This window comes from Monodon monoceros, unplaced genomic scaffold (assembly GCF_005190385.1).
Source record: "Monodon monoceros isolate NGI ecotype Baffin Bay Population unplaced genomic scaffold, NGI_Narwhal_1 Super_Scaffold_3, whole genome shotgun sequence".
NCBI classification, from domain to species: Eukaryota; Metazoa; Chordata; class Mammalia; order Artiodactyla; family Monodontidae; genus Monodon; species Monodon monoceros.
Window position 1 is genome coordinate 34348027 of NW_021703780.1, and position 12407 is coordinate 34360433.

General features: G+C 53.0%; 1 protein-coding gene across 2 annotated transcripts in view; it reads left to right on the forward strand.

Annotated features, from left to right (window-relative positions):
• Positions 1 to 8787, forward strand: part of LRFN2 (leucine rich repeat and fibronectin type III domain containing 2) — a 175686-nt gene extending 166899 nt beyond the window's left edge. Inside the window, exon 3 of one of the 2 annotated variants that reach the window (XM_029243759.1) lies at positions 7493 to 8787. In XM_029243759.1, the coding sequence (XP_029099592.1) occupies positions 7493 to 8462 (970 nt within the window). In that variant the 3' untranslated portion in view covers positions 8463 to 8787. The remainder of the gene's footprint in view (positions 1 to 7492) is intronic. The other variant, XM_029243758.1, reaches the window with a different exon arrangement.
• Positions 8788 to 12407: the final 3620 nt, after the last annotated feature.

Genomic DNA, 12407 nt, shown 5'->3' on the forward strand with positions numbered 1-12407 from the left:
ACGGTGGGCTGCCCCCGAGCTGTGCTGTCCAGTGTGGCAGCCGCTGGCCACATGTGACTACTGAGCCCTTGAAGTGTGCCTAACGTGACTGAGGAACTGAGTTTTTAATTTCATTTAAATTTAGTTAGTTTGAAGTTCAGTTTAAAAGGCCATGTATGGCTACTGTATTGGACAGTGCCGGTACAGAACACTCATTTCATTCACCTGCCCTACAGAATGTTTTTGAGGGCCTACTATGTGCCGAGTGTTGTTCTAGAGGCTGGGGAAACATCAGGGAACAAAGCAGACAAAAAAGCCTGCTCTTAGGAGTGGAAGGAGAGAGAGAGAATTAACAGGAGGCCTAGTAAATAAGCAAATGAGAGTGTCTGTCAGGCAACAGAAGTGTAATGGGGAAGATGGAGCAGAGTAAGGGGCTGGGGGCTCAAGGTAAAGGTGGGGGAAGCCCTCAGTGTTAAACGGGACAGTCAGAGGAGGTGACGTTGGAGCAGAATTGAAAGAGGTGAGGCAGAGAGCATATGGACATCTGGAGAAAGAGCATCCAGGCAAGGGCAACAGGCAGTGCAAAGGCCCTGTGGCAGGAGCACCCTTGGCAACACCCTGAGGAACAGCAGGGAGGCCAGGTGACTGGTGCAGAGTGAGCAGGGTAAGTAGGAGGAGAGGACCTCGGAGGGGTGAGGGTCAGGTCACAAGGGGTCTGGGGGCCACGTCAGGACTTTGACTACGTGGGACAGGCCTCACTGGGGGCATTGAGCAGAGGAAGGACTTGGTCTGATCTGGGTTTTAACAGGATCCCTCTGGCTGCTTGTAGAGGAGAGGTGGGGGGAGGGGAGCAAGAGAGTTCATCCAGAGGCCAATGCAACCAAGAGTTTTGATCCCCACCCTGCCTCTGAGGGCTGTGGGAATGGATACTGGGGTTCCCTGCCTCAGAATCTCAGTCATGTTGAATGTGCCTCCTTTACTTGCTGATGGGGCAAAGCCATTGCCAATAAGACAGAGTGTCTCAGGGCAGCCAGGGGAGCCCCATGTTCTCAGCAGGGGCACAGGCAGTAGGGCAGCGACAGAGCCTGGCCCCCGGCCCCTGGCCTGTCTCAGAAGTTAACGAGAGGCTCCTGATTCTCGGAGCCCTCACTGAGTCACGCCAGCTCTATGGTAATCCTGCTCTAAAGAGCAGCCACGCGCCTTCCCCTGTTATCACTCAGGGCCGTGCATTCAGGGAAGGCCAGCGTCCGGCACCGAAACCAGAAGAGGGGATTCTACCACTTGTACCGGTATTTCCAGTACTTCTCTCTAATGGCTCTCTGATCCTGAGACTAGAAACAACAAATATAAAACAGATTCTTCCAGATCCATAGCACTCTGTCCCACTGAGTTTGAACACAGCCTCAGAATCCTTCTCAGAACTGGCACCCAGCAAATCCTCAGCGTTGGCACACAAGACACAATGTGTTTGCAAGGCCTCTAGAACCTGGCTCCTGGCTACTACCTTGGTGACCTCATTTGCTACCACTCTCCCTTTCCCTCACTCTGTTTCTGTCACACCGGCCTCCTCATGGCTCCTGCCTCAGGGCCATTGCACTGGCAGCTCCCTCTGTGGGAAAACTGCCCACAGACATCCGCATAGCTCCCTCACTTCCTTCAGACTTCCCATGAGCATTCAGAAGTAGCAAAACAACCCTCATGGGACTCTCATCTCTACCCCTAATTAACTATAGGGGGTAATTCAGTTAATACCTGTCTCTAAAATGGGGAGCATAATTCCGAAAGGTACTTCCCAGGGTTATCAAGAGCATTTATTGAAATAATGTGACAGTGCTGGCTTCAAATCTTGGCTAGGCACAAACATTCTCTCCATGAGACCTTGGGCAAATCACTTAACTTCTCTGAGCCTTGATTTCCTCTTCTGTAAAATGGGGATAATAATAGTACCTCCCTCATAGAGTTGCTGTGAGGATTAAATTAGTTAACACAGGTAGGGTACTCAGAACACTGCTTGACATATAGTGTGTTCAATAAATGTTAGCTGCCTTTGTAGTAATATATGTTTCTGTTTTCGGTTTTTAATTCCTGTCAGATAGTTTCCCTGACTCTAAGACTTGCTTCCTGCTACCATCTGATTCTGCTCAATTCAGTTCACGGTAATACAGTATCGGGAAGACCATGCTTGGTGGCCTGGCAGCCCTGGCTAACAACGCTGGCTCAGCCGCCTTCCAGCTGTGTGACCTTGAGCAGGTGACCGATCTGCCTGAGCCTCAGTTTCTTCATCTGTAGTGTGGGGATAACTATTCCTACCTCATAGAGTCAGTGTGCAGAATCAGAGACCCAGCCTGTCAAGTGCCGGGCTTATAGTACGTACTCAGTGAATCGTACGCTAGATAGAACCAGCCATGTCTCCTCTGCTCCCTTGCAGTTGTGCAGGAAAGCAAACAGGCCCCTTTGGGGCTGGCAGGTAGAGGGAGAGGCTGGGGAGCCAGGCTGCTTGCCTTGGTTTAATGAGTCCCTTTCATGTGCCCTGAGATGTCATGGCCGGCCAGAGAGGTTGGCAGGCTGGTGATTCTGTGAAGAGCCAGTAATGAGGGTGCAGAGCCAGGGAAGTGGAGTGAGGGCAGCTTGACATGGTGTCTCCAAATTAGTGCTGGGGCTCAGCAGGCAGCCGGTGCATCATCGATGGGGGAGGGGAGGAGGAGAGCACCTAAAAGTGGTGATGCTGGGAGCTGAGGGGGATGGAGGCTGGAGGTAAAAGAGGTGGCGTTTGCTGACAAGTCCAGGAAGGCAAGAATCGCATTTCTTGTGTAGACACCAGCACGGACTTCTTCCTCTTACACAAAGACACACGCACCTCTTCAGTCACCCACACACACACTCACGCCCTCTTTTTCTCTGTCACGCCTACACATAACAGACTCCTCAAGTTCACCTCATCGTATCTGCAGGGGCCTGGATTAGCCAGGAGAGGCCACAACTACTACAGCAAATGGATGCAAATGCATAAGGGCTCAAACATGGCAGAATTTGATTTCTCGCTCTCCTGAGAGTCCAGGGTGGTTTACCGGCTTAATCAGGAGGCCTTCCTCAAGTGGAGACTCAGGCACCTGGTCTCCAGCATCCCTCGGGTGGGCCTTGTTGTCATCTGCCTGGCCAAGGCTGGTCACTGCACCCAGGGTCCAGCCAGCAGAGGGGAAGGAGAGTTGGGCAAGTACTCCCGCTCTTGTAAGGCCTGGCGCAGAGGTGCTCACACTGCTGCCACCATATTCCACTGGCCAGAACTCGCCACCTGGACACCACTAAGTGCACAGTTGGCTGGGGAATGTGGTCTGGACTGAGCCCACGAAAGGGGGACAGTAGGCTTTGCCCTGAGGCCCAGGGGGAGACTCTAAGAACCTCTCCCATCTCCGTTCCCAGATGCCCCAAACAGTAGCTTTAATGGCAGCAGTTAGGAAAGAGCAAACTTGGTCTGCAAGTGTCTCTGGGAGAGGTTACATGGGATGTCCCCTCAGAAGTGTTAGGGGACATGTGGAGCCTCTGGGGGGCTGGGTGGAAGAGGGACAGAGCAGTGACCAACATCGTCTGGAACTAGAACCTTTGTGTACTATATATAAGTGAACACCTATACACACACACACACACACGCACACACACACATGCTCACAAATACCCATGCAGCCGGCTCTCAAATTATAGACATGCCCCCCACACATCGTTTCTCACACATGCACACACATTCATCTGTACTCACACACCCCAACACGTATCTACGTGCAAGTCCATCAAGATTGTCAGGGGTGTGCTTCAAAGACGTGGAAAATGCCTCTCCCGAGAGATCCTCAGGACCAGGCAGTGTCTAAGGGTCACCAGCTGTCGTATTTAACTAAGAATCCCTGACATTTGTACAGGCCTTAATATTTAACAAAGCAGTCTTTCATTCACTGCTCAACTATAGGGTAAATATTTACTCAGCAGTGACGCAAGGCCAGATATGATGACTGGCAACAGAGATACAAAGGTGAAGACACGGCCCATTTCTTCCGGGGAGACACAGGCATCCACTGAGAAGGGCCTCTAGCAGAGGAAGGCAGGGGGGCTGTGGGAGCAGAGAGCAGAGGTTGGGTCAGAGGTGACGTTGAGTCAGGCCTCGAAGGATGAGGTCACCAGGTGGAGGAAGATAAGTGGTTTCTAGGAAGAGGGGCTGCTCTACGCAAAGGCGTCAGGTGGCAGGTTTGGGGAGTGATGAATGATTCCGAGAAGGTGGCAAAGTGCTTCCTCCAGCTGGGGTTCTACTAGATAAGATGTGCTACTGCTGACATCAAGTAATGATAGTTTTTTCCCAAAGTGCAAGGAAAAAATAAGTTTTTCCTCCTTGTCGTGTAAATTATATGTCCTTGTGTCACCTAGGATTCTGTAAGGAGAAAATAAAACAAAGAACACGCTAGGTAGAAGAGGGAATGCAGTACTGGGGTTGGGTTACAGGTGATGGGATTGTTGAGGGGTCAGCATCACAGAGATTAGCTACAGCAGGAAGCCACTGCCACCACCCACCCCGCCCAAGGATGGAGGTAATGGAGAAGATGATTTGATCAGAGCCTAAGAGCCAGGTCTCTCTGGCAGGAGGTAGAGCCCCTGGAGCTGGGATCACAGAGGAGGCTCAGGGAGAGGGAGACACCACTTAAAGCAGAAAAAGGTAGAAATACCTGGCTTCTCCCCTCCTCCCACCCTCCAGTCTTCCTCTGGGGCCTCCAGTGGCCAGCTCTATCTGGGAGGCAAAGGAGCCTGGGAACAGGCAAGGGAGCCTGGGAAATGTAGTTCCTTGTTGTCCATGGGAGGGCAGGTGAAAGGGAAGACAGACCTGAGAGCCAATAGCAGAATAACCAGTATGCTCCCGTGTGATTTCTTCTTAAACCTCTGTTATCAGCTGTAGAAATCAGCTGTAGATTTGTTTGCTAGTGTTAAACTGTTAGTAGTAGTAGTAGTGGGGTCTGCTTCCCAGGATAAGATGATAAGATGGCTAAACACTGAGATGATTTCTGGGCTCGGAGTCCATCTCCTGTGTCCTGGAATTGTGGTGAAGTTTAAATGCAATATTGAATGTGGAAACCCTTGTCACATACCAAGTGTTCAATAAAGCAGCCAGCCCATCCCCTCCTCCATGGATATGCTCTTCCATCACTCACGACCCAGAGAGGTGGCGGAACAAGGTGGGTCAGAGTGGATGGGAGCCAGACTGCCTGGGACTGAATGCCAGCTCTGCCATGTTACATCTGCTTAATACCTCTGCAGAACAAGGGTCACGACAGTGGCTGCTTCAGAGAGTTGCCGTAGGGCTAAGTGAGTTGATAGAAATAGGACACCAAAAATAGAGCCTGGCACACACTTGCCATTAAGTGTTTGCTCTACTATTGTCACCGTTCTGGGTGCACAGCTCCTGCCCCTCCAACTCACATCACTTCCCTGAGGGGGGAGGAAGTGGGCCCGTGTAGCCCTGGGCTCTGCACAGCAGTTGGCCCAGCAGAACTGAGCCTCAGTGGGCTCTGAATATTGCTCCAGGGAAGGGGGTGGCTGACCTGCCACAGGCCCAGGGCGGGGGGTGCAGTTTTCACTGAGATGAAGAAAAACGTCCGAGTTTGTGGAAAAGCATAAGACCAGACTGTGGATCTAGAAGCTAGTGTTAAAACCCCAACTGCCTCATCTTGGCAGTCCCAGCTGTGTGACCTGAGGCAAATCACTTAGCCTCTCTGAGCCTTGGCCATTCCTCCTTTGTGACATGAGGACACAGCATTACTATGATGCCCAGGTGGGATAGATAGACCTAAAGGGCTGGCTTGCAGGACACATGCTGGATCTGGGCTCCGACCTCCTCCACCCGCCTCTTCTGCCCCATGCACTGTAGCTATGGGTTGGGGATGGGGACGGGGGCAGAGTACTCAATTTCTTCCATGTGGCTTCCCCGGCAGCTGTGTGGGCCAAGAGCGAGGAGGGAGGCAGCAGCCTCCAGGGCTGCCCACTGACGGGTTGTCAATACCTGCCTGTCAGTCCCAGCCTCCGTGCGCGGTTCCCAGGTGGAAGTGTTCAGGCTCCAGTATTTCATATTTGAGATCTCAATTAAGCTGCCTGGCTCTAGGTGTGAGGGGTTGACAAGCATAGATGGAGCCCTGGATTAGTAGGGGACAGGAAAACGGAGGGCTCTTTGACAGTGGAGGGAGATGGGGAAGGCTGCAGAGAGAGATGTGGCACCTTCAGGCCGAGGTATTTCTGCAGGAGTGTTTATGGGGTGAGACAGGTGTCATTTCTAGGGACCCCCACCAGAAGGCATGATACTTGCACAAAGGCCTTAGAGGTCACAGTTTGCATCCACGCTTCCTGAAGGTCCAGGCAGAAGGGGCCCAGGCTATGGTGAATGGGCCCCAGTGAGGGGAGACTGCTGCCCCCTCAGACCCTCCCTTAAGGTGAGAGACCAGTCAAGGCCTCCCCAACCAGTGATACCCTTTCCCAGGTGTCTTTGGATGTGCCTGGACTGCTATGGCAGTGATGGAGGACCCGGCCCCTCCTTCTGAGAAACAGTTGCCCACCATTCTTCAACATTGCACCGTGCCCTTCCCCTCCAAGCAACACCCCCTCTTTCCACCTCCAGTTTTCTTCTGCTTAGACCCCAGTCTGCACCAGCGAGTGTTCTCCCTCCCGAGGCACGAGAAAGCCATGTGGAGATGAGGATGGAGTTGGTCCCTGAGGGCAGGACCTTGTCTGTGACTCAGTACAGCGCCAGGCTCAGAACAAGGCTGTCAGTGCTGAGGAATCTCGCAGGACAGACAAGGGGTGGACCCAGCCCCTGGGAGGGTGCTGAGGGGCCAGGGCCGACCTTACTCTCACCCCCACTGTCCAGAGACCCAGGGACCATTTGCAGCAGACAAGGCAGAAGTGGGGAGGTGGGGAGTCCCTTTTGTTCAGTTTTTGCTTCTTCACACCTTTAATCTCTCTGCCTCTCCTGTCCCTCCCTCTGCCCCTCCCCGTGTGCTTCCTCTCTCCTCTCTGCTGAATCTCTCCCCTTTCTTCCCTGAACCTCCATCTCTAACCAATTTCCACTGTCTCTACCATCAACTATCCCCCATCTCATTCCCTTCTTTTATTTCCACATCTTCTGGGTTGTTCCCTGCAACTGATCACCGGTGTCTTTCTCTGTGTACCTGCTTCTGGCACTTCCACCCCCCAACCCGGAATCTTTCTCTCTCGTTTCCCTTTCCACTCCAACCTGTCTCTGTTCTCTCACCTGGGTCCCCCTCCTCCCCCTCCCCTCTGTCTCCCCGTCTCTCCCTTTTCCTGTCTCTCCACCTGTCACCCTCTTCTGCTCTGCCTCGTTCTGTGTCCTTGCATCTGTGGCTCCCTCTCCCTCTCCATCTCTCCTGTCTCTGTCACCCTCTCTCTTTTTTCTACTTCTCCTCTGTCCCCCCATCACCCTACTGTCCCTCACCATCCCTCCCCCTCTATGCCCACCCACACCCCACAGGATGATCCCAGCCTCCAACAAGGCCTTCGTGGTCAACAACCTGGTGTCAGGGACTGGCTACGACCTGTGCGTGCTGGCCATGTGGGATGACACGGCCACCACGCTCACGGCCACCAACATCGTGGGCTGTGCCCAGTTCTTCACCAAGGCCGACTACCCACAGTGCCAGTCCATGCACAGCCAGATCCTGGGCGGCACCATGATCCTCGTCATCGGTGGCATCATCGTGGCCACGCTGCTGGTCTTCATCGTCATCCTCATGGTGCGCTACAAGGTCTGCAACCAGGAGGGCGCCGGGAAGCCGGCGGCCACCGTCAGCAACATGCACTCGCAGACCAATGGGGCCCAGCCCCCCGCGCTGGGCAGCGCACCCAGCGGGGCCCCCGCACCCGGGCCGCCCAAGGTGGTGGTGGGCCACGAGCTCATGGACTTCAGCGCTGGCCTGGCCCGAGGCAGCGACTCCTCTTCCTCCAGTTCCCTGGGCTTCGGGGAGGCTGCAGGGCTGGGACGGGGCCCCTGGAGGCTCCCACCCCCCGCCCCCCGCCCCAAGCCCAACCTTGATCGCCTGATGGGGGCCTTCGCCTCCTTGGACCTCAAAAGTCAGAGAAAGGAGGAGCTGCTGGACTCCAGGACTCCAGGCGGGAGAGGGTCTGGGACATCGGCCAGGGGCCATCCCTCGGACCGAGAGCCACTGCTGGGGCCGCCTGCGGCCCGGGCCAGGAGCCTGCTCCCTTTGCCCCTGGAGGGCAAGGCCAAACGCAGCCACTCCTTCGACATGGGGGACTTTGCAGCTGCGGCTGCGGGAGGGGTCGCCCCTGGTGGCTACAGCCCACCTCGGAGGGTCTCGAACATCTGGACGAAGCGCAGTCTCTCTGTCAACGGCATGCTCTTGCCCTTTGAGGAGAGTGACCTGGCGGGGGCCCGGGGAACTTTTGGCAGCTCCGAGTGGGTGATGGAGAGCACGGTGTAGGCCTGGGTGGGGGGGTGGGCATCCTCCCTCCCACCCTGTCAGGGTGAGAGAAGAGGAAAGCATCTTTACCCACAAGTCTTTGTGGCGTTTCCATGGTGATGTTTACATCCAGGGACAGTTTTGTCTCCCTGTCAACGGCCTCCCCTCCCCACCACACCACACACACCACCTTCCCAGGCCCGTCCCCCACCGCCCATCAGGCTGTGCTCAGGGAAAGCAGACTCGATGGCTCAAATGTCAGACTAAGCCCTGAGTGTTTGGAAAGGCGGGGCTCCTGCCTTTCTAATCACAAATGTAGCCTATAAGCAAGCGGCTTTGCATTGCTGATGGTTCCGGTGTTGTTTTTATTTCTTAATTTATTTCTTCCACTTCCCCGACTCCTTCTCTTCAGTGACACGGATAACGGAGAGTTTACTCTACACACGAAAGCAGCCCTGGTGGTGGGCGATCATTGCCAATTGAGAAGAGCAGGGAATGATTTGGGCTGCACATTTGTTTGGGGGAAGACTGGAGTCCCCTGCCCAGACGCCTCATTATTCCCAAGAGTCCCCACACTTGGGAGGGATGAGTGACCTCCCCCATCCCTGGCTCAGCTTCCTTTGCTTCTCAAACACCCATCACATCAGCTTAAACTAGAAGGGTAACTTCTGGGACTCTACGTGCGGGAGAGGTAGAAGGGTTTTTATGAGACACAAGGACATAAGGGATGTTAACTTTTGGAGTTGCTTTGGGATTTTTGCCTCTTTTGGGGGAAGCTGGGACAGGGAGTCCCCATGGACACGGCGGGGGGGGGGGGCAAGAGGGCTTCTCTTAATTAAGGAGAGCAGAGTGGGGTGGCAGAGGAGCACTGGACACGGGGTCCAAAGCTCTGAGTTTGGGTTCCAGAGCCACCACTGAATAACCAGCTAAACACAGTGGGCAAGACCCTTTCTCTCTTTGGACCTCAGCCTCCTAATTCATAAACTAATGAGATCATGCCAAGTCTCCAATTCCCTTCCAGCTCGAAGGACTAAGGACTCTTCATGACTAAATGAATTGTAGGGTTCTGAAGCTTGAAGAGGTGTTTGCGATCATCTCATCCTTAACCCTCTCTTCCTGTCCCCCAAGGGTCTAAAGGACTTGCCCAAGGTCACATAGTGCATTAGTGACCAAGTCAGGGCAGGGCCCAAGGCCACTTACCTCCTGGGGGTGGTGCTTGAAATCCATTACCCTGTCTTCACTGTAGCTAGGGTGTTTCTATGTCCAAAGTCTGTCCCTTGTTTGTTCCTGAAGAAGGTGGCTCAGGGTGGGACATGGGGACATGGGGGATGCCTTCCATGGATGCCATTCATGAGGAGGATCCATCATGGAAATGTCAGGATGGCGATGGGAGGGACACACGGGCTCCTTTCCATCTAGGAATTGACCCCTACGTTCCCAGACAGTGGCCAGAGGGGGCAGACGAGACGTGGCGGGGGAGAAAAGGCTTTGGAGGCACCTGAAGGCCTTTCCCCACATCTCTGTCTCTCCTGGTCCCTGTCTGTTCCAGGTCTCTCCTCATTGTCAACGCACTACCTCTCTCCACCTCATTCTTCCCTCTCCCGAGCATCTGCCATAGATCTCTAGCCTCTGTCTCTTGTTGTCCCTCCTTCTGCCACTTGCTCACAACACAGCCTACGAAGCATACAGGTGAGTCCATTTGGGGCTGAAACGTTCTAATGGGCTCAGACCTGGAGCTGAGCTGGTGGCCCCCAACCCCGCCCAGAACACACAGGGAGAGGGCGGGGAGCTGTCTATGCAGGACTGCCTTCTGGCTCCTCCCAGGAGCCTCCAAGTCCCATGCCTTCGTCCTTCCTCCCACTCCTCCTTTCTCTCCTCACCTTCCCTAACTCTCCTGTCTTCATTCTTTTTCTTCTGGTGCCTCTCTGCCTCCCCCAGTCCCTTTCTGGTCCTGACCAGGACGTTAAACAGACCAGGCCATTAACAGACCAGGCCAGTCTCTTCCTGAGACCACAAGCTGACTTTCAGCCTGGGTGCCAGAGCACATGCTTTCTCCCATCCTCCCTCTTTCTCGGACCCGTTTTCCTCCACTCTTTTTTCCCTCTGCACTTTCTCACTAAGCCTTTCTATATGTAGCCATTGAGGAAGTGAACCCAAATACCACCTCTCTTTTTGCCTTTGGGTTCAGATGCCCAGAGGGAAAGTGGTGGACATCGGAAGGGGGGGAATCAACTCTCTGTCCTCACCAGCGGCTACGAGCTCTGTCGTGACATGGTATGTACTCACGCTTGTGTTTGTCAGGTTTCTGACTTGGAGTTTTGGAAAGTGACATCCCTGTGGGCAGAATACAAATGCCAATCTTCTCTTTTGCTAAAAAAAAATGTACAGTAAAATGTACAGTTTTAAAAACAACAACGGATCACACTTCTTGGGAGAAAGCATAAAAAAGAACATTCCTGTGTCTGTGAATGTCTGTTGTTTATTTCTCTGGAAACGCTGTGGTTTTCTGAAGGTGGCTTTGAGGTGGCATCTTCCCTTACACCTGTGTTTGGTACCGCCTAGTGAGAGCCTGCTTCCTGCCAAGTTCACGTATAAGATGGGAGCCTTCTGAAATAAGAGAGAATGGGGCCGGCCTCCTGGAGTAAAGGTCAGTAGAGGGTCTGGAATTACGCTCCAGGCTAAGAAGGAATAGTCCATCCCCGGCTACAACCTGATCCCTCCATCCTGTCGCCTTCCAGCCCTGCCTCCTTTTCCCTGGATGGCCACTACCGCACGTAGCCACTAGGGGAGCCCGAGTACCTTCCACCCACTTTGCGCCCAAGGTGGCATTTTTTCAAAAGGTTCTTTTACCGGGGAACCAGGACAACAAACTAAAGCACAGACCCACGGTAGAGAAACAAATGAGCTTCTGGAACACAGCTTCCTGACCCTATCGTCCTCTAGTGTCTAGGTCAGCACTGTCCAAGAGGAATAAAGTGTGAACCTCACTGTAATTTTAAATTTTCTAGTAGCCCATTAAATCAAGTATAAAGAAACAGGTGAAATTAATTTAACAATATAGTTTATTTAACCCAATATATAAAAATATTTTCATTTCAACGTATAATCACTATAAAATGATTAATAAGATATTTTACTCTTTTTTTTGTGCAAAGTGTTGGGAATCTGATGTGTGTTTCACATGGCACATCTCAGTTCAGGCTAGCTGCCTTTAAAGTGCTTGAGAGCCACATGGGGCTGGTACAGTGCAGCTCTACACATACAACCACTGACTTGCAAGCACAGCTTCTGGAAGGGGAAGGAAGCTAACGGTTCCAGGTCCTGTGTTGCTGCTTCACACTCAATGTCTCGCTGAATCCTCACTGCAGCCTCTCAAGGTAACTATTATTATGCCAGTTTTACAAATGAAGGGGCTGAGGCTCAGAGGGGTTAAGTAACTTGCCCAAGGTCACACATGGCTGCAAGCCTTAGCTCTTCACATGACATCACACGGCCTCCCCTATCCTTTCTTCCTCCCTTCAACTCATCCGTTACAGACTGTATTTTATACTGACTGAAGTACTCAAATTTACAGCCTGATCTGGAAACCCTGGGTTTGGCCCGAAGGTCTGCTAAAATTCTCAGAGTGTTGACTCCAGGCAAGGGCCCCGTGGTTAAGTGGTTTCTTCTGACCCTGCACTAGCCTTTCTGGCCCTTTTTTTTGGCTTGTAACACATTCCCATCCCAGGAAAATTCCCCTGATCATCCCTTCTCCTGGCCTGGTGACCGCTAGAGGTCCCTTGTTTAATAGCATTCCAACCTCCAGCCTCATCTGGCCCCCTCTGCCCTGAAAACCTGTAACTTTGTACCCTTAAGACAGAAAACCTCACACCAGCTCACTCTAATGCCCAAACCCATCTTCTCGCCTCTTCCTAATTCAAAACTTTTGTCCCTATCAGGAGAGATGCTTGCCTACCCAGATCCTCT